Raw genomic sequence first — 17,721 nt, 5'->3', positions numbered from 1 at the left:
TCCTTCACCGACCTTGTCAGCCAGCAGGCGCCTCCAACCCAGAGTCACCGCAACGTCCCCTCGCGCGAGCCACCGCACACTGCGTCTCCGATCCCCGACGTTTGACCCCCCCCCCCCCCCCCCTCCTCAGAACCTCGGCGTCGATCCGCTCCTTGACAAGAACACTGCTGCCGCGCTCACGAAGGGCGCCTACTATCCGAGCGAGAGCCGCGTCGAGCGAGGGCGCCCCATCGGCGACCAATCGCAGGTGTGGGGTGGTGGTGGACCCCACCCGAACGGAGGCATAGAGCACGGACGCGGCAGGGGCGAGGAGCACGGAGCGCCGTATGACATGGGCGGTGGCTACCCTTCTGCTGGCCGGGGCGGAGGTCCGGGTGCTGCGGGCAGCTGCGGTGTCAACGATGGAATGGGACTTCCCTGTGGCCAGGCCGAACCGCTACTTCCCTTATCAAGCCCGTCCACGTCGTCTATTCACGCCACTTACCGCGAGTAGGCCGTGCCGTTCCCGGCACACTCGGCCCCGCAGCAGCCGTTTCGGAACGACCCGCAGCAGTCGGCGCCGCCTGGCGCCTACCCGGTCGCTTGCGGCGGCGCTCCGTACCAGGAGCATTCTTACCACGATCCAGGTGGTCTGATCGCGCGTTTCCTGCCCCCTCGCCGCCGCTGACGCATGTGGTCTTCCCCTTTAGGCGGGTACGTGCCTGGCGGGAGCCCATACGTCCACCCGTCTGCAGGATGGGTAGGAGGGCCGATGACAGGTCCACCAACCGGCCCGTACGGCCAGCCCATCCCTCCAGCGACCGCATCCTATCCTCCGCCGAAGCCATACGGAGCGCCTCAGATGATCAGCGGGCATTGCGACCCGCAGCCGGTCTCGATGCGGCAGCAGCCTGGGATGCCGCAAGGTGGGATGCCGCAGGGTGGGATGCAGCAGGCTGGGATGCAGCAGCCTGGGATGCAGCAGCCTGGGATGCACACCATGTTTCAGGCGATGCCGATGCCGATGCAGCAGGCGTGCAGCAACCCTCCCCCCCCCCCCCCCCCTGCTGCCCTTTCTCATACCCCGTGCTACTCTCCTCGTATCAGTTTGGCTACAACGACGGGATGGGGGCGCTCGAGCCTGTGGCCGTGCCCGAGGACACTAGCAGCAAGAAGGCCAAGCGATGGGCGTGCCTCGAGTGCCACAAAGCTAAATCGGCGTGCGAGGGCGATCCCTGCCGTCGTTGCGTGCGATTGAACAAAAAGTGCGTACCGCAGGAGCGGCCGCAGGCGAAGCGACGGCGGCAGGTACAGACCCCGACCCCATACCCCCCTCCCAGCACCGTTGATTCGTACCTAGTGCAGCAGCCCTGGCCTACAGAGGCACTAGAGCTGCAGCCGGTGCGCAAGTGGGAATAACATGCCCACTGCACCCCATCGTTGTTCGAAGCCGCATTCATGCCGCGCGGACTTGCTCTTGGTATTGTTCAGGACACTTTTCACCCTGTCGCTTCCCCTTTACTTACTGTGTTGGTCTGTGCCATGTAACCACGCTTTCATTGTCTTGTTGCTTGTCTCTCCATTCAATGTGCCCCCCTCATCCACCTCGCTCCTTGGCAACAACCGCCGGCGACGGTAGGTAGCCTACGGTAGGTAGCTCTAACATGACTTCCCTCCACACACCAAGCATTAATTAGGCGGAGGGGCTCGGTTCGCTCAATACACGACCTGACGCAGTGTAGCCTTCGTCGGGCATTGGCCTGCCATGCGACAGCTCGTTTTCTTCTCGACCCCCTGCTGGGCCTGGCAGCTCATCGTCCTATCTTGGTCGCCCCCTAGCTGGGTCGCCAGCAGATTTCCAAGAGCCACGAGCATGGAGTTTGAGTCGGAGGCACTCGACATGGACGACGCAATTTGCGGCGGCGGCGGCGACGGCACGGTGGACGCTTTCCGGCCCGAGGACATTGACGTTGACGAGCCTCCTTCACCTCCCGAGCCTCCGCCACCAGTGATTGACGTGACGGCTCGCCGAGCGTACGTCGCCACCAGCGAGGAGGCTCCCGGCCCGTGGCCACTGCCTCCCTCGCAGACGCGCAAGCGGCCACGCGGAAAGGGCCGTCACGCAGTCGTGGCGGCGTCAGCTCTTGAGCAGCTCAAGCAGGACGAAGCGGGGAGGTGGGCGTGTGGCGCGTGCGGCTCCGTATACCCCGACCCGACCGGCCTGTACGGCCACCTCCGGTTCCGCTCCCCTGCGGATGCAGTGAGTGTGAACAGCGACTCTTCACTGCTCGAGTTGTGTGGGCAGGTTCTGCTCTTCTGCAGACGCGTGGTCCTGCGAGTGGTGCCACTGCAGCGCGCACGAGACGCACCACAAGGCCAATGGCCCCGCCGGACCGAAGACGCTCTGCTCCGCCTGCGGCCAGCGCTACCGCTCGGGCCACAACAACGCGCCGCAGCTCAACGAGGCGGGCGAGTTCGTGTGCGGCGCGTGCTCGCGCGCCTTCTCGTCGATGGCGGCGCTCGGCGGCCACCGCCGCTTCTGCGACGGAGGCGCGTGGCGCTGGATGCGGACTCATGCCCTGTGCTCCGACCAGCTCCGCAGCCGCACACACGCATTCGCACAGCCCTTTGACCTCTCGCGATGGTCTGAGTGACCCGCACGAAGACCTTCTCCCCTCCCTGAGCTCGCTGTGCGTTCGCTAGGCGCCTGGCGCTGCCGCTGGTGCGAGTGCAAGGCGGAGGAGACGCAAGGCAAGGGCCCCGGCCCGGACGGGCCGAGCTCGCTGTGCGCGCCTTGCAACCGCCGGTGGGTCGCGGGGCACACCGGCCCGCCAGCGAGGGACGCGTCTGGCCAGCACCGCCTCTGCGGGCTGCGAGGACGGGCGTGCGGGCCGCGCCTCTTCACAGCCTCCCGCTGAGAGCAGGCCAGTACTTGTGCGAGCTGTGCGGCCGCGGCTTCGAGACCATCCCCGGGCTCGGCACGCACCGCAGCCGGTGCGACGGAGGAGTGTGGGCTTGCGCGTGGTGCCGCTGCTCCGCGGGTTCGTGTCTTTGCAAGGGGCGGGGCAAGAGCTGCGCCGGAGATGAGCCGAGCTTCGCCGAGAGTAGGCGAGACTTCTGGCAAGGGGCCGGGGCCAGACGGCTAATCAGACCCTGTGCTCTGCTTGCTCTGTGAACGGCGTCTCTTCACGCCTCGAGCTGTGAACAGGCAAGCAGACCCTGTGCTCTGTCTGCTCTGCGCGGTTCCGCGCGGGCCACTCCGGCCCCCCCGCCAAGACCGAGGCGGGTCTCTTCGTGTGCGAGCGGTGCGAGCGAACGTTCGAGACGTTTGCGGCTCGCGGCATCCACATGCGCCGCTGCGACGGCGGCGCGTGGCGATGCGGCTGGTGCGAGTCAAAGTACGAGGCAAAGTCTGGGAAGGGACCCGGGCCGGAAGGGCCAGGCACGCGTCTGCTCGGCCTGCTCGGAGATTGCGCGGTGGAGAGGCGCTGTTCACAGCTCGCGCCGTGAACAGGCACTCTCTGCTCCGCCTGCTCGGCCCGTTTCCGCTCCGGCGCCACGGGCCCGCCGCAGGCGCGGGGGCGGCGACTGTCGCTGCGCTGTCACTGCCGGTCGATTCACTGCGCGCGTGAGTCGGCTCGTTAGGTGGACGCGGCGGGCAAGTACCTCTGCGATTGCGGCCGCACCTTCGAGACGATCGGCGCGCTCGGCGAGCACAATCTCGTCCCAATCTGACGACTGTGCTCTAGGGCCATGCACCCTTTCTCAGGCGCGCTCGGCGTGCACAAGCGACACTGCGACGGCGGCAGGTGGCGGTGCGGCTGGTGCGAGTGCGACGCCGCGGCGGCGCAAGGCAAGGGGCCGGGGCCGGACGGGCCGCGCACGCTCTGCGCTGTCTGCGCATCTCGCTTCCGCGCCGGCCACCGCGAGGCGCTGCGCCGAGACGCGGACGGCAAGTGGCTCTGCGGGTGTGCGGCTACAGGGCACAAGGCCGGGTGCAAGCAGCGTCTTTTCACGGGCACGGCTGTGAACAGGTGCGGCCGCGCCTTTGACAGCACGGGCGGGCTCGGTTCGCACCGCCGGCACTGCGCGTGGGCGGCGCAGGCGGGCGTACGGCCGCGTGTCTCGAGCCGAGAGTGCGTTCGGCTGACGAGCTGGCGAGCCCTTCCTCTCAGGCGCACGGAGCCGCGCGAGTGTCAAGCCCGCTCTCAGCCCCGCCGACACCGACACCGAGGCCAACGCCGCCCGCGGTCGCTGCCACCGTCGCCACCGTCACCGCCGCCGCCACCACCGCCGCCACCGCCACCGTCACCGCCACCGTCACCGCCTTCATCGGCACCGGGACAGCTGCCGGCAATGGCGTTGGGGCCGAGGGCGAGATCGAGGGGAGGTGCGGGTTTGGCGCGGGGGGGCTGGCTGCGGCGGAGAGTGCGGAGGGCGGCTCGGGCCGTTCCTCGCCCGAGGTGCAGCTGGCCGATGGCATGATTAACTAGACGGCATCAGTCGAATGGTGGATGAATGATGATAGGTGATTCCGGTCGACGCTTCTGTCGACGTGGCGAGCGAGTTGCTCGAGGCGGGCGGGACGGACGAGGCGGTAGCCATTCATTGATTGGGAGCACTGATTCATACGGGCACGGGTCGAGGCAATGCATGAGTCGCGAGGCATGCGAGAGACACAGCGAGGGTCCGACATACGGCTTACAACATGCATGTACATTGGAGACGCGGTATGTGCCCCCGCAGCCCCGACGCCCTCTTACATAGGACTTAGGAGCAAGTGCTCACCGCACACCGGTCCGGTGCCGGTTCGGGCCAGTTTTCACTGTTAATTCTATATTGGTGGGGTTTGGGCGCGAGAGCGCACACGGCGGCGCAGCGGAGAGCGGTCCCAGGACGCCGTTCTTACTTTTGGAATTTCGTCATTTCGTTACACATGCGCACCTGCCGCTGCGGATGCTGCATCGCGTGCATGTTAAAAACTAATTGCCCGAAGAGGTCCTACCATAATTGGTTAAAATTGGCTACTTCGTCCTATTATTGCCGCGTCCTCACACCATCGGCATGCTTACCCGCACTCCTCTTGCGCCCGCCTTTTCGTAAGCCAGCCTCTCATAGGCCAGAGGCCGCCTCTCCCTCCCTCCCCGCGACCGTTGCGCGAATGCAGCGGCGCGGTGCCGGTCGCTCGCGGGCGCGCCCTGGGTCCGCATCTGCGCGGCGCGCGATTTGGCGGCTTCGGGGGCGGAGCGCGCAGACCTCTGCTGCTGCTGCTGCCGCTGCTGCTGGGGCTCTCCGAGGGCGACTATGCGCACGTGCTGCATGTGCGTGAACCAGCAGATGGCGACGAGGGAGGTGGCCTCGCCAAGCCAGAAGCGGTTGAAGGGCGTGAAGGAGTACGGCCACGGGATTGGCTTGCCTACGCGAGTCCAGTCTCGCCCGAGTTTGGTGATTAGCCATCCATCCATCGTCGTGGCCCACAGGGTCGGTTCTGCCCGGGTGCAGCAGCGCATCCAGCGTCATCCAAGCGCCTACGAGGAGCTGGTTGATGGATGAGCGACTGGTCACCATACGGCGCGCCGAGAGGCATCCACGCGCCGCCAGCGCCGACACCAACGACCGCCCACACCTCCTTGCAGGGGAGCCAGTCGCGGTTGAAGCAGAGGAGCTCCGCGATGTAGAGGAGCGCGCAGAGGGGGAAGGTCGAGCCGAGGACGGTGTGCGGCAGCGAGAGCCTGGAGAGGCAGCAGAGAGGCCCTCTCCAGGCGGGGCCGAGCTGGGCCGAGGGGGGCCGAGCTGAAGCCGAGGGCACCGTGCGGCTGCGAGAGCCAGGCGGCGTCGACGATGCACATGAGCTCGCCTCATCTCGGGCCATCTCGGGCCGTCTCGGGCCGTCTCGGCTAGATCTCGCCAGGCGGAGTCGACGACGCACATCAGCAGGAACATCCACTGGTAGTAGCCGAGTGCGGTGCCCGTCATCGCTCGCTCCACCGGCCCGACCCACGTGCCTGCCGAGATCGGTGGAGATTGGCGGAGATTGGCCGAGATTTTTGAGATGCGCCCGAGGTGCCCCCGCCCGCACGCCTGCGGGCCGCGCGAGAGCAGCATTGCCGAACCCCCACATGTTGAGGAAGGAGCCTGTTCACGCCGTGTGCCGTGAGCAGCGCCCTCTTCACACCGTTGCCGAAGCCGCGCGATGTTGAGGAAATGGCCGAAGAATGCGGCGCCGTACAGCGCTGTCGCCTCCGGGCTGTCGATGTACCCGGACAGCGACGCCTGCATCCAGCACGGCAGCGGTGATCACTAGTCGCTGATTCCGAATCACTCATCACTCCCCGCCTGCATCCAGTACGGCATCGCCGCGAAGCCGACGTACAGCTGCCACGGCTGGGAGAGCAGGAAGGCGGTGGGCAGCACGGCGGAGAGTGTCGACAGCGAAGAGCGGAAAGCGCCGCCCTCGTCCCTGCGCACCTGCTCACTCCGCCTGGTGTGAACGGCGCCTCTTCACAGCGCCGCCCTCTCGTCCCCTCTCCGCACCGCGGACGCCAGCTCCTCCGACGCCGCAGGCACAAGGAGGAGCAAGCCAGAGGACGAGGCGCCCGCCGCCGCCGCCCCGGCGGACTTGGCCATCGGGCCATACACCCAGCGGCCGTACCCTCCCCCGGCGTCGCGCCACCACGAGGAAGAGAAGCAGGCGCTGCAGCCGCCCGAGAGGAGCCCGCCCGGCCTCGTTGCCAGCGTGTGCAGCAGCGGCGACCAGAGCACCAAGCTCAGGCCGGTGACCTGCAGCCACCACAGCAGCCGCGAGGCGGCGGCGGCGGCCCCGTCGGCCGGAGCCGGCCACGAGAGCGAGCGAGCGAGCGCCCACTCGCTGGCGCAGCTCGGCACGGGGGGCGGGCGAGGGGAAGGGTCGTCGATCGTGAAGGGGAGCACGTTCGAGCCGTCCAGAGACCCCCAGCAGGCAGCCGTGCCGTTGCGGGCGAGCGGCGGCGGCTCGACGACGAGGGCCGGGGGAGCGGGAGGCAGGAGCGCCGTCCGGCTAGCGTTCTCGCCGCACGGGCTACGCGCGTCCACGCCAGCCATGCCCGCGGCGCCGCCCACCGCCGCCACGCCCGCCTCGCTCGCCAGCGCGGCGACGGCGTCGCTGCAGGGCACGGAGGAGGCGGCTGCGCCGAAGCCGCCTGCCCGATGAATCACGCGATGAGTGACGAGTGAGCGATGCAGTCCCGAGGGTGGCGATTGGCGAAGGGTGTGCGGAAGGGCGTCGCCCTACGGAGGGCCCATACGGAGGGCCTAAGGAGGGCCTAACGGAGGTGTGTCGCCTGCGGCGAGGGCGGCGAGCACCGCCGCTCCGACGGCTCCGATGGCGGCCGCGCTGAGCAGCGACAGGCGGCAGGGCTGCAGCGAGTGCTGCTCCCGCGTGTGCGCCGCCGCGGCGAGCAGGAAGCCGCCGAAGAGGGTGGCGTCCACCTGCCGACAGCGGGTGGGTGGGAAGGGTGGGTGGGAAGGGTGGGTGGGAAGGGACGCCAAGGCGGCAAAGGGGGCGAGCGGGCGTCCACCTCCATCGGGGTCCACTCCCCGGGGCACCAGTCCGGCCTCCGCCGCAGCAGCGCGCCAGCGACCAGCCAGAGCCAGAAGAGTGCGTCGGCCGCCGCGACCGTGGCGCGGAGTCGCCCGAGCGCGCCGCCGCTCAGTGAGGTGAAGCCGCCCCCGCCGTCGGGCCACGCACCTGTAGGCGAATGGGCTCGGGAGGGAGTGACGAGGCGGTCCTTCCACGAGGCCCGCTCACCCCCGCGCCTGCCCCGCCCCGCAGGTTGAGCAGCAGCAGCGCCGGGTAGAAGAGCGCGACCAGCGCACCCATGCTGCGCGAGAGGCGGCAGAGGCCGAGCAGGGAGACGTCCGCGCCGACCTCGCCAAGGAAGCCGCTGCAGCCGTCCCGCAGCTGCGGCAGCAGCCAGATGTAGAGCGTCGGGGCGAGCGCAGCGCCGACGGCGAGGTCGGCCGTGCTCCACCCGAGCGGCGCCCAGAGGACGCCGGCAGCAAACAGGAGAAGTCCGATGGGCGTGAGCTGGCCGTCGTCGCCAACCACCGCGCCGGTGTACCACGCGCCCTCGCCGCCGTGGTTGCAGCCACACAGCACGAGAGCCACAACCGCCAGCGCGCCAAAGATGCCGAGCAGCCGGCCGCAGCCCTCGAAGAGGAGGAGGAAGATGCTGGAGGCGAGCGTGTAGACAGCGCGGAAGAGCCAGGTGAAGGCATCGAGGATGGATGCTTGCGTCATCGCATGAGAAGGTGGCCGAGCGAGCAAGGGCCGAGGGAGGTAGGCACGCACTGCCAGCCACCGAGCGCGTTCGCAAGGCCGATATACAAAAGAATTTTACGGTCAAGAGGCTCAGCGCACTGTTCCACCTCGCCTCCGTCTCGTTCTGGCGCAGGTCGGCGTAGAATACGACCTTAGTAGTCTGTCGCTCAAGCGCTCTTTATTTAGATGCAAAGCCATAGGGAACGAGCGTCCTCACCTCTCTAAGCCGCCTCTCTCATTCATACGTCACCACGACGGTGGCCCGTCGGCCGCGCATGGCCTGCGGCACAGGGATGGAGATCGTGTCCCCGGCGGCAGATAGCTCGAACTCTTCGCTGTGGAAGCTGCGCTTGCGCTTCAGAGCCCCTCCCCCGGGTGCCTGCGCAGGCGGCGAGCACATCGGCGCCATGTCGCCGTCCGCAGACGTCGCCGTGACGAGGGTGGTGGCAGCACCACGGATGGCTTCGCCGTCCTCGTCCTCTGAGGCGCTCTCACAAATGACGGCCTCGACGGACACGTTGCACCGCGGGACGCCAAAGTCTCCGTGGTCCTCCGACCCGGCCCTCCTCTTCCGAGAATATTGGTTCCTCCGAGCCGGCCCTTGGGCCGCCTCTTTGGCTGACTCCGCCGGGCCGAGAAACCGTGCATAAGCAAGAGCGGCTTCGGCAGCGCTCGAGAAGGTGCCAAGTTCGTAAGCCTTGCCGTCCATGCGCTTGCGCACGTGAAACGTTCCAGACGAATTAGGCGACACGCCACGATATCCCACCTCATTGTTCGCTGGCACGAGCGTCAGCCCTTCGGCGGCAGCGAGACCCCGCCAACGTCTCTGGGTCCGCCTCGCGCAGCGCGCTGCGCAACATTGTGGCAGCCCGTGTACTCGACGCGGCCGCCGCCGCGGGGAGCAGCAGCTCCCACTGCAACGGCTCGAGCCCTGTCAGGCACTCCTGCCGCTCCTCGCCGTCGTCGTACCGCACTAAGTGCTCCAACGTCACTGAGTCAAACGCCTTGACCTGCCCAGAGTACCACTTCTTGTCGCCTGGCCAGTAGACTCGCACCCGTTTTCCGACGAGAGGTCCTCGATACGACGTTTTCTTTTTTAGCGGTCGCCTCTACGGCCTACCCACCCGACGCTGTCGTCGTTGCCAAACTTTGCCGGCGGCGCGACACGCAGCATCACTCGAGGCGCTCTTCGCCAAACAGGGAGGCGCCGGCGCATGCAAAACCGCCGTGGCCAGCGTCCCGAGACCGCGTCCAGCTACTTCGTTCCACAAGACGACAAGAAGCGGGCGCCAGGCGCCGCCGTATGCTCGCGCCGCCTCTTGCTACTCGTATTGGCTGCCGCCACCGCGCTCCTCCTCCAATCCAGCTCTACGATCGCCACCACCCTCTCCTCCTCTTCCTCCTCTTCCTCCTCCGCGAAGTCGGTCACGGCCGCGACCGCCACTCCGCCGGCGGAGCGGACCGTCGACGATAGGCTCGCTCACGTCGAGACGCTGCTCGAGGAGCTCAGGCCGGAACCCAGGCTGTGGACCCCGGCGCTGGCGCCGCAGGCAGAGGTTGCAAAGGCCAAGGCCGAGCACGCCAGCCTCGGCCTGCTCAGCCTGGGCGGACGAGCCGGCACTTCCTCATCCCGCCCATCCGTCAGAGCCGGGACACGTCCACGACACGTCCGCGCCTTGTCCCACAGGCGACGCCTTCCTTGTCGGCGTGCGTGCCTCGACGGGGACGGTGGATGCCGTCTCTCCGGCTTCGCACCCGTCCTTCTCGTACACGATGCCCCTCAAGGACGCGTCCGTGAAGCTGCACTGGGCCGACTCGGGCCGAGTGCCTCTGCCGCTCGACCGGACCGCGCAAGGCGAGAGGAGCCGAGAGTAGCCGAGAGGTAGCCGAGAGGTAGCCGAGAGGAGCCGAGAGGTAGCCGAGAGGAGCCGAGAGGTAGCCGAGAGGAGCCGAGAGGAGCCGAGAGGAGCCGAGAGGGGAGCCGAGAGGAGCCGAGGGGAGCCGAGAGGAGCCGCGCCTCGGCTACCTCACCCTGCGGGCCGTCCGCGCCTCTTTTTTCGAACAGGCTTCCACCACCTCGGCGACCTCACGCTGCGCGTGCGAAAGGCTGGCTCTGCGGGAGGGCGCTCTCAACTCCGCATCTCGCGCAAGCCTCTTGTGAGTTGATTAAGTACAGCCTGATCCGCCTAACACTCAGGTACTCCACCCACTCCACCGTCTCGCGCAAGCCTCCCCTTGCGACCGCCGCCGCCGAGGCGACTTCGGCGGCGGGCGGCGTCTCTGCTCTTCAACCAGTGACAACAACAACAACAACAGCCGACCTTCCGTCAGGCGATTCTGGCGAGGGACGGCCTCTCCTCCTCTGTGGACGCGTCGCGCTGCCTCACTCCTCCGCTGCCGTTTGGGCGGGGCCTCGCCTTGCGGAGGGAGGTGAGGGTGGCGGGCGCAGAGGCGACGCTCTCGCTGACGATCACAAACAGCGACCCGACGAGCGGCGTCGAGATCGGCCCACGCTTGCCGCCTGGCGGTGTGGGCGAGCTGGGAGCGGCATCTCTTCACAGCTTCGGCTGTGAGCAGGCGGCCTCGGCTTGTCGGTGCCGTTCAACCAGATGTTCACGGGCCGGTCGCTGCCGCAGGTCGCCCAGCGCTGCTCCTTCACCGAGGTGTACTTGGGCGGCGAGGCGGGGTACGTGCAGGTGACGCGCACGACGGGGGAGGGGCCGGTGACGGGCTCGCCGCCGCCGCCGAAGAGTGCCGGTGGGCAGTCCTCTCTTCACGGGCGCGGGTGAGTGTGAGAACAGGTGCTGCTTGTGCTGCCGCTGCGCCGAGACCGCCGAGAGGACGTTGGGGCGGAGGGCCGCTCTGCGTCCGGCTGGCGCGGCTTCGAGGGCTGGCGCCCGCTCAAGCAGGAGGACCGCGCCAACTACGACTGGATGCACGAGATGCTGTACGAGGTGGTGGTGCACTCGGAGGCGTACGCACGGGCCGAGTGGCGCGGCGCGGCGCCGTGGGCGCCCCCCTCCTCCGCCACTCTCCCGCCCGGCGGCAGCGCGACGTACGGCCTGCGGATGATCCTCGCCCGCGACGTCGAGAGCGTCGGCGAGGCGCTGCTCGCCGCAGGAGTGCCCGTCGCCACTCCGCTGCCGGCGGCGACGCTGCACGCCGACATGACCGACGCGCGCCTCCACCTCTCCACGCCAAAGGGCCTCGAGGTCGTCGGCTCGCCGCGCAGCGACCCACCCGGCTGCCTCGAGGCGGCGCCCCTCTCTGGCGGAACAGCGGCGGCGCACGCCCTCCGGCTGCGCCCGGTGGCCGTCGGCCGCTGCCGTCTCACGCTTCGGTACAGGTGGGGCCCTGCGGCAGACCGCCGCGGCGAGCTGCTGCAGTTCGTGCACTACAACCTGCTCGAGCCCGCGGCGGCACTGCTCCAGCGGCACGGCGACTTCGCGTCCACCGTCGGGTGGCTCCCCGGCAACGGCAGCGACCCGTGGCACCGCGGCCCCGGCTACATGGGCACCGACGCGGACGCGGACGGCGGGCGGGGCGGCGCGCTGTTGTACGACCCGCGGGTCTTCATGGCGGGTCACTCGGACGAGTCTGGCGCCTCGGCGCCTCTCGCGATGAGCGTCAAGCAGCTCGGGCTGCCGAGCGATGCCGAGGTGGCCGGGCTGGAGGAGCACGCGCAAGATGCTTTCTTGACCGTTCATGCTTGACTCTTCATGGTTCAGGTGGGCAAACTGGAGGAGTACGTGCATGAGACGCTGTGGGCGGGCGCATCCGGCCGGCGGTCGAGCTTCCTGCAGGGCGCGGACCATAGCGTCCGGCTCTCGATGCTGTACTGGAACGACGCGATGGACAAGGACCCGTCGGGCCCCGCGCGGAGGGCGCTTCCCGCGCTGTACGACCACTGCCACAAGTGCTGGGCCTCGTGCAAGAAGGGGCGCGACTGCTGTTATTGGATGCACTGCTGGTCGGAGGAGCACTCCCTCGAGACGTGGCGCGCGTACAACTACCCGCACGTCACGGTCGGCTACTGGTCCCTCTACCGCGTCGCGCGCCACATCTCGCCGCCGCCCACCAAGCGCGCGGGGTGGCGCTGGTACCTCGAGCAGGCGGGCCGGACGGCGGTCGCGATGCACACGTTCGGCGGGCGCGGGACGAGCCAGTGGGGCTTGATGGTGGGCTCAATCTTCGTGGCGGTGCTCGCGGACCTGCGCCGCGAGGGCCTCACCGCCCTCGCCGACGAGCTGGAGGCGATTAAGGAGCGGCGGATGCGCAAGTGGATGTCGATGCTCTTCCCGTACGGCTCCGAGTTTCCCTGGGACTCGACAGGCCACGAGGAGATCCACAGCTGGCTGCTCCACGACGGCAAGGTGGCCGACGCGAACAAGACGGTCCAGGCGGTGCTCGCCTACTCGACGGTCGTCCCGCACTGGGCATATTGCGGCTCCGCGCGCCGGTGCTGCGATGCATCAGCGGCAAGCTGCGAAGAGCGTCTCCTCACACCTGTACCTGTGAGCAGGTACTGGGACTTCACCATCAATGGCAAGACGCAGTGGGGCAACGAGCGCGAGTTCCACCACTACGGTGCGACTCTGAACGCGGTCGCGGTGCTCGACTCCTTCCGCGCCTTCCCGGAGCGACACTACCTGCTGCGGCTGGGAGCGTGCGCCCTCCTGGGCCGCCTCTCTTAGCGCGCACGCCTGTGAAGAGAGAAGGGGGGTGGCGAGAGACGGCGAGGGCTGTGAGCAGGCCACCTCTCCAACATCCACCCCTCGGGCGCCTACTCCATGGCGTGGCACGGAGACCCGGGGCTGCTGCGGAGGGACGGGTTCTCGGGAGACTACGGCAGACAACGCCTGCATAGCACGCCCCCAGCCCCCCCCCCCTCCTGACTGCGAGAGCGTTGCCCTCAGGCCCCGGCGTCTACGGCTACTGGCGCTCCGCGGCGGCGTACGTCGCTTGCATGCCGCCGTTTGGCTGGTCGTGCTTCCTGTGCGACCTGGCGGTGGAGGGCGAGGCGGGGGGCGGAGCGGCCTCGGCCTCGGCGGCGAAAGCTTGCGACGCGGGCGCGAACCTGCGAGTCACGCCGCGGGACGCCTTTGGCCGGCGAGCGTACTTGGCGCCCCTCGGCCTTACCGTCACCGTCGAGGGTGGACGGCTCGTCGAGGTCGAGCTGCAGCCGCGCGGGCGGCGGGCGGTGCTGCGCGTGGCGGTGCACGAGCGGGCGCGCAGCAGCGAGGCGTGCCGCCGCCACCTCCTCCCCCTTCTCCTCCTCGCCCCCCCTCCTCGGCAAGCGTGGAGGCTCTCTCTCGCTATTCAGGTCATCACACCCGCCATGTGAGCAGGCCAGCGTCTTCCTCGAGGTGGAACGGCGCGACGGGCGCGCGCCGGCACCGACGAGCGCGTACAGTTGCGCGTACGACGAGGCCGCGTATCCGTGCTCGGGCCGCAAGGCGGGCGCTTTTGTGGTTCCGCTCCGCGTTGGGGAGCCGACGCGAGTGATTCTCCAGGCGAGCGCATCAGGATCAGCGCCGGCATCATAAGAGCAGGAATCTCGAGCACAAAACTCTCAAACGGTCTTCATAAAAGACTAAGACTCGTCTCAATCGATTCAAAAACGATGTTTTCCTGTATTCACGAGCGAGACATACACCACGTAGATCCTCAGCGTTCGTATCACGACGAGAGATTTTGCTCTACCTCTTGCTCTTTGAGCATTGAGGCAGAGGCACTTTCTCTTCTTGCTGCTCCAGCGGCGTCGCACACTGGCGGCGAGCCGGCCGAGCGCACGCCTCCTTCTTACACCGTTTCTTGTCGAGCGTTGCGCACGTCGGCGTCGTCGGGGGCGGCCGGGCGAAGGGCATCGGCGAGGGTGAGGAGGAGGCGGCGAAGAAGGTGGCAGCGGCGATATTGACGGAGTGGGCGGCGGTGGCGACGGTCGCGGCAGCAAAACGGATGCGGCGGCGGCGGTGGCTCGGCGACGGCGACGCCGGCGTTGGCGACGGCGGCGGTGGCGACGGCGGCGCTGAGGGTGGCGGTCGCGGCGGCGGCGGCGGCGGTGGCGGCAAACGCGGCGGCGGCGGAGAGGGCGGTGGCGGCGATGGCGGCGGCATTGACGGTGCCGGCGGCGACGGCGGCTACAGTGGTAGAGGGAGCGGTGCCGGCGGTCTTGGCCCGACGGCGGCGGCGGCGGCAGTGGCGGAGATCGTGGCGGCGGCGAAGACGCAAGATGCGGCTATGGTGGTGATATGTGTTTGCTCATCACAGCACTCATCACCGTCGTAGCCCGCTCCATTGGCAAAGCACGACCGCTGACAGAACTTCTGCTTTGCCCAGTTGGCGTTGTGCTTACAGAGGTTCTCGTAGGCGTAACTCGCCCAGGACCCGTTGCACGCAAAGTCATTGTCCACCATGTACGCGTTGGGCGTATCTGTGCACTCGGTTCATGCTGGAGAGGGCGCCGGCGCCGCCGCACAGCACACGACGTCGCCGTCGTATCCCGCTCCATTCTCGAAGCACGACCGCTGGCAGAACTTCTGCTTCGCCCAATTAGCGATGTGCTTACAGAGCTTGGTGTACGCGTAGGGCCATCGGTCGCAGGCAAGGTCCTTGGTCACCATCCACTGGTTCCGCTCATCTGTGCATTCCGTGCACGCGGTTGGTCGTTCTGTCGCACATCACTCGTCGCCGTCGTATCCCGATCCATTCTCGAAGCACGACCGCTGACAGAACTTCTGCTTCGACCAGTTACTGTTGTGCTTGCAGAGGTTCTCGTAGGCGTAACTCGCCCAGGACCCGTTGCACGCAAAGTCATTGTCCACCATGCACGCGTTGGGCGTATCTGTGCACTCGGTGCATGCTGGAGAGGGCGCCGGCGCCGCCGCACAGCACACGACGTCGCCGTCGTATCCCGCTCCATTCTCGAAGCACGACCGCTGGCAGAACTTCTGCTTCGCCCAATTAGCGTTGTGCTTACAGAGCTTGGTGTACGCGTAGGGCCATCGGTCGCAGGCAAGGTCCTTGGTCACCATCCACTGGTTCCGCTCATCTGTGCATTCCGTGCACGCGGTTGGTCGTTCTGTCGGCGGCGGCGGTGCGAACGAGGGGTCTGGTGGCGGCGGCGTGGATGGAGGCGGCGAAGACGAAGGCAAAAGAGATGGCGGTGGAGAGGGAGAGGTAGACGGCGGTGGCGAGGGGGCGGGGAAGGGTGGTGGTGGCGCAGGAGAGGCAGAGGGCGGCGGCGAGGGAGAGGCAGAGGGCGGTGGCGAGGGGGCGGGAGAGGGTGGTGGTGGCGCAGGAGAGGCAGAGGGCGGCGGCGAGGGAGAGGCAGACGGCGGTGGCGAGGGGGCGGGAGAGGGTGGTGGTGGCGCAGGAGAGGCAGACGGCGGTGGCGAGGGGGCGGGGGTGGGTGCTTGCGCAGGAGAGGCAGACGGCGGCGGGGGCGGCGAGGGAGAGGCAGACACCAGTGGGGGCGATGAGCACTCGGCCGGGCCACAAGCGGTGAACGGCTCATCCTCAAAGCCATCGCAATGGTCGCCGTCCAAGCGGCAACCGCGTCCGCGGCCGAAGGAGTCGTAGTAGTGATTGCAGTTCGATGTTGGCAGGCCGTTGGTCTCTAGCCACGGCGTCAATGCAAAGCAGTCGTTGCCGGAGCCCGACGCTGGCTCCAAGCAGCGGCAAGATGGCGACGGTGGTGAGGGAGAGGGAGGGGGGGGGGAGGAGGAGGAGGCACGTCGGTGCAACTCGCGCCGTTGAGAGCGCAGCCATGCTCGGTCAGGCAGGTACTGCTTCCCGCAGCGGCGCACATCGCCGGGAGAGAGGGTGCTGAGCACTTGGCCTATTCACAGTTGGTTGTCGTGGGGTGTGTAGTTCACAAATACGGTGTAGGCTCCGGAGTAGATGACCGCTGAATGGCTTCCCGTCGGACTTCCTGACCATGGTGGGAGCGCTCCCAGCGGCGAATACTCTCGAGCTGTACAGCATCACCGAGCCCCAGTCAAAGGGGAAGTCGCCAGACATGCCTGCTCACGGACGAGTTGGGTGAAGATACGCTAGTCACAGAGCTGCAAGCGGGCTCTGAAGACGCCGGCGTGAAGCCAGTCGTGAGTCGACATTCTCGCAAAATTGTGGCACCTACTCGCAGCTATAATGTGAACATACTTCGCGCCCCCTCTGCCACCACCAAAAGTGATGTGGCAAACACACATTGGACCGCACATGACCGTGCAGCTGCCCCCGACGCAGTCGGGGTCCAAGAGCGCCTTGTTGCTCGCGCACTCTGCCACGGTGGTCTCGGTGCAGCCGCCCTCGATGTTGCTCCAGTTGATTGAGATGAAGTCGTCACGGTCGGGCCGTGCGTGCTGTGGATGAGCGAGTGTCGCGTTATCACACGCACGCTTCTGCACACCTCATGCTTGAAGCCGACTGAGTGGCCAATTTCGTGCACGACGACGCCCTTGAAGTATTCAAAAAAGCCGCGCCCCGTTGGCCCGGGCGTGGCGCCACACCCCCACGAGAAGTCGACGAAGTGCTTGCCAAGAATCGTATTCTTTTCGTGCCCTGTTGGTGACGAGCCTGAGAGCGGACGCCAGACATGCATGACACGGGTGAGAGAGAGCCGATACTTCGCAGACCTATGTTGTCCGATCTATGTCTGTGTTACAATCCCGGCGCATCTTCCACGCCTGCGCAGCGTCCTTTCCTCCACCCGTCGACCGGATTTCTCGCCATGATTGATATGTTCTGGTGGTCGGCGCCGAGGTACTTAGGGCTTTCCGGGTCGGTCTCGGCAGGGTCGACCTCAACGAAGCACAGGCACGTCTGCTTCTCGAATTCGGTGATCGACCACTCCACTATCGGTCTGAGGAGGCCGGCGGCGGGCCAATCGCCTCCCACGGCGACGGCGGCGGCATTGTCGTCTACAGGGACGTAGCATGGCGCGGGGCCTGTCTGAGAAGAACACATTGCGTCAAAGACCGAGTCTCCCACGGGAGCAAAGTACCAACGTACCACCTGGCCTTGCCAGTGCCCGGTTGACCCGGGGCGTGTCAGTGGTGGCGCCCAGCTGGCGCGTCGTCGAAACGGGCGCGCCAGAGCGGCTGGGGGCGCTGAAGGTGATGGCAGCGAGAAAGGCCTGCCATGCAGACGACCCTGTCACCTCCATGCCTGCGCTAGGTGTAAATGCGGCCAGCGTGGCGTAATAGATTGGTTTTGATGGTTTTACTGATGATGACAATTATGCTTTACGTCTGAAGTTGAGCGAGCCCAGCTCAGGCTGTTGCATCTCAGGCTCGGGCCAGAACCTTTGGTACTCGACTCGCAGGGGGCCACACCTCCTGGCTGGCTGATCGCCACACGCTGGCGGCTGGGAAGGAAGGAAGGAGCGGCGTGCTGCAGGCGGCGTGCCTGCCGCGACGCAAACAGCCCGAGGGCCCAACATG

The 17,721-nt window shown here is 67.4% G+C and overlaps 5 protein-coding genes across 5 annotated transcripts; 2 read left to right on the top strand and 3 right to left on the bottom strand.

The window, feature by feature from the left end:
- Positions 1-1,744: 1,744 nt before the first annotated feature.
- On the top strand, positions 1,745-4,649 carry EMIHUDRAFT_463033 (hypothetical protein; the record flags this gene model as incomplete). Its single annotated transcript, XM_005781735.1, has 9 exons — positions 1,745-2,217; positions 2,285-2,529; positions 2,683-2,829; positions 2,904-3,020; positions 3,088-3,120; positions 3,188-3,469; positions 3,749-3,947; positions 4,014-4,083; positions 4,155-4,649. The coding sequence occupies 9 exons, from the start codon at positions 1,745-1,747 to the stop codon at positions 4,470-4,472; spliced, it is 1,884 nt and encodes a 627-aa protein (XP_005781792.1). The 3' UTR covers positions 4,473-4,649.
- Positions 4,650-4,974: 325 nt separating this feature from the next.
- EMIHUDRAFT_434673 (hypothetical protein) lies at positions 4,975-6,113 on the bottom strand. Its single transcript, XM_005781734.1, has 5 exons — positions 6,061-6,113; positions 5,888-5,984; positions 5,571-5,711; positions 5,458-5,507; positions 4,975-5,395 (listed from the first exon to the last, which is right to left on the bottom strand). Exons 1-5 carry the CDS (start codon positions 6,098-6,100, stop codon positions 5,031-5,033), a joined length of 693 nt encoding a protein of 230 aa, XP_005781791.1. The 5' UTR covers positions 6,101-6,113; the 3' UTR covers positions 4,975-5,030.
- A 1,225-nt stretch (positions 6,114-7,338) lies between these two features.
- On the bottom strand, positions 7,339-8,279 carry EMIHUDRAFT_353295 (hypothetical protein). Its single transcript, XM_005781733.1, has 2 exons — positions 7,535-8,279; positions 7,339-7,445 (listed from the first exon to the last, which is right to left on the bottom strand). The coding sequence occupies exon 1, from the start codon at positions 8,255-8,257 to the stop codon at positions 7,667-7,669; it is 591 nt and encodes a 196-aa protein (XP_005781790.1). The 5' UTR covers positions 8,258-8,279; the 3' UTR covers positions 7,339-7,445; positions 7,535-7,666.
- Positions 8,280-9,581: 1,302 nt separating this feature from the next.
- On the top strand, positions 9,582-13,889 carry EMIHUDRAFT_463031 (hypothetical protein; the record flags this gene model as incomplete). Its single annotated transcript, XM_005781732.1, has 9 exons — positions 9,582-9,702; positions 9,966-10,102; positions 10,610-10,805; positions 10,856-10,974; positions 11,080-11,937; positions 12,007-12,737; positions 12,801-12,865; positions 13,195-13,520; positions 13,627-13,889. 9 exons carry the CDS (start codon positions 9,582-9,584, stop codon positions 13,822-13,824), a joined length of 2,751 nt encoding a protein of 916 aa, XP_005781789.1. The 3' UTR covers positions 13,825-13,889.
- A 191-nt stretch (positions 13,890-14,080) lies between these two features.
- EMIHUDRAFT_99771 (hypothetical protein) lies at positions 14,081-16,880 on the bottom strand (the record flags this gene model as incomplete). Its single annotated transcript, XM_005781731.1, has 8 exons — positions 14,081-14,418; positions 14,559-14,711; positions 14,757-14,918; positions 15,009-15,329; positions 15,777-16,118; positions 16,186-16,302; positions 16,494-16,641; positions 16,689-16,880. The coding sequence occupies 8 exons, from the start codon at positions 16,878-16,880 to the stop codon at positions 14,081-14,083; spliced, it is 1,773 nt and encodes a 590-aa protein (XP_005781788.1).
- Between the last annotated feature and the right edge of the window lie 841 nt (positions 16,881-17,721).

The sequence above is a fragment of the Emiliania huxleyi genome (assembly GCF_000372725.1).
Source record: "Emiliania huxleyi CCMP1516 chromosome Unknown EMIHUscaffold_20, whole genome shotgun sequence".
In the NCBI taxonomy this organism is placed as follows: Eukaryota; Haptophyta; order Isochrysidales; family Noelaerhabdaceae; genus Emiliania; species Emiliania huxleyi.
Note: the sequence above shows the minus strand (reverse complement) of the source record. Positions and strands in the feature narration are given on the sequence as shown.

Bases quoted from the DNA above. Each gene is read 5' to 3' on its own strand.
- EMIHUDRAFT_434673 (XM_005781734.1), bottom strand. From the start codon at position 6,100: ATGTGGGGGTTCGGCAATGCTGCTCTCGCGCGGCCCGCAG. The intron at 5,985-6,060 runs GCGTGCGGGCGG...CGATCTCGGCAG, and splicing joins TGCTCTCGCGCGGCCCGCAG to GCACGTGGGTCGGGCCGGTG. The intron at 5,712-5,887 runs GCGAGATCTAGC...CTGCCTCTCCAG, and splicing joins TGCGTCGTCGACTCCGCCTG to GCTCTCGCTGCCGCACACCG.
- EMIHUDRAFT_353295 (XM_005781733.1), bottom strand. From the start codon at position 8,257: ATGACGCAAGCATCCATCCTCGATGCCTTCACCTGGCTCTTCCGCGCT.